General features: G+C 41.5%; 1 protein-coding gene across 1 annotated transcript in view; it reads left to right on the top strand.

Moving 5' to 3' along the window:
- Positions 1 to 368: 368 nt before the first annotated feature.
- Positions 369 to 1,317, top strand: part of SPINK14 (serine peptidase inhibitor Kazal type 14 (putative)) — a 3,421-nt gene continuing 2,472 nt past the window's right edge. Inside the window, exon 1 of the mRNA XM_040621927.1 lies at positions 369 to 438. Coding sequence (XP_040477861.1) covers positions 369 to 438 — 70 coding nt within the window. The remainder of the gene's footprint in view (positions 439 to 1,317) is intronic.

Raw genomic sequence — 1,317 nt, 5'->3', positions numbered from 1 at the left:
GTAAGGGGTTGCCTTTTCAAGACACTTAAAATATCTCCCCACTAAAATAATATAATTCTGTCCAAAGAGTAACCTCTGATTTACTTCTTTCTTCTAAGTGGCCACAGATCTGTCACTGAGTTCTATACTTTTATTTATGATGAACCAAGTTTAGGTTTTTCTGAACTTTTGTTCTTGGGGAAGGATGAAATAATAGGCTTTCCAGATGTGGTATACAGTGGTTACAGTGGGAAAGCTAAGGATGGCTATTCACTCCAAAGATGGTCTTACTGTCTTGATTACCTTGCTCTAGTGATTGTACTGGAGGGGAACATCCCGAGGCAATATCTCAGAGCATCATTCTAAGGACACACACGCCAGGAGGAAACATGGCCAAATATCTTCTAGTATTCTGCTCACTTTTGTTCTTCATCTTGATACACTGGGCAGTATCTGCTGGTGAGTAATTTTTTTTTAAGATTTTATTTATTTGAGAGAGCAAGAAAGCACAGCCAGGGGGAGGTGCAGAGGGAGAAGCAGACTCTCTGATGAACAGGGAGCCAGACTCGGGGCTCGATCCCAGGACCCTGGGATCACAACTTCAGCTGAAGGCAGATGCTTAACTGACTGAGCCACCCAAGCGCCCCTCTGGTGAGTGATTTGACTGGTTCTGGCTGTTATGTAGGGTTGATTTGTGAGCTCTGACATTGTAATCTGAAAGAATGCTTCGGAAGTATTTTCAATTTATTTATGTAAGGGTATCACTTTACTATAGAGAGAAAGGCAATGGAGTGTGGTCCCAAGAAAAGGCTCCCAGCCAATGTACAAGGGCCTTTGTTTTCCCATCTATTAATGCAGATTATGAAACCTAACTCATGGGGACTCAGTGAGGTATGATGTTACAGTGGTGGGCAACATGCTCACAGCACAGCACGTCTCAAAGACGTAAAACTTTTGAAATTGCTTTGCCATGAATTTGAGTGGGTGTTACCTTTTTTGTCCTCTTTTAGAGAAGAGCTCTGTAGGGAGTTTTAAAGAGACTTAGGCTCAAGGACTGAAGAGCTTTAATTTTCACCTGTCTATCATGACTTCCTGGACATTAACAAGTGTCCTTCCCCTCTCTGTAAAATATGGGGATTGGGCTAACGGTCTCTTTACATTTCTTCATGTCTTTTATGTATTGGCTGCCAGTTCTGAATCATCTCAAGCCCAGGCTAACTCCTATTAATCAAAAATTTATTTGGTATGCTGGACTGACAACATTTATGAGAGCAGTGGCTGCTTGCTAATTATCTATCAGGAGTAGAAGAATTATTCCACATTTTTGAGGGAAAAAAA

Source organism: Ursus maritimus, unplaced genomic scaffold (assembly GCF_017311325.1).
Source record: "Ursus maritimus isolate PB19 unplaced genomic scaffold, ASM1731132v1 scaffold_5, whole genome shotgun sequence".
In the NCBI taxonomy this organism is placed as follows: Eukaryota; Metazoa; Chordata; class Mammalia; order Carnivora; family Ursidae; genus Ursus; species Ursus maritimus.
The sequence above is the reverse complement of the archived record's forward strand: the minus strand, read 5'-3'. Positions and strand labels throughout refer to the sequence as shown.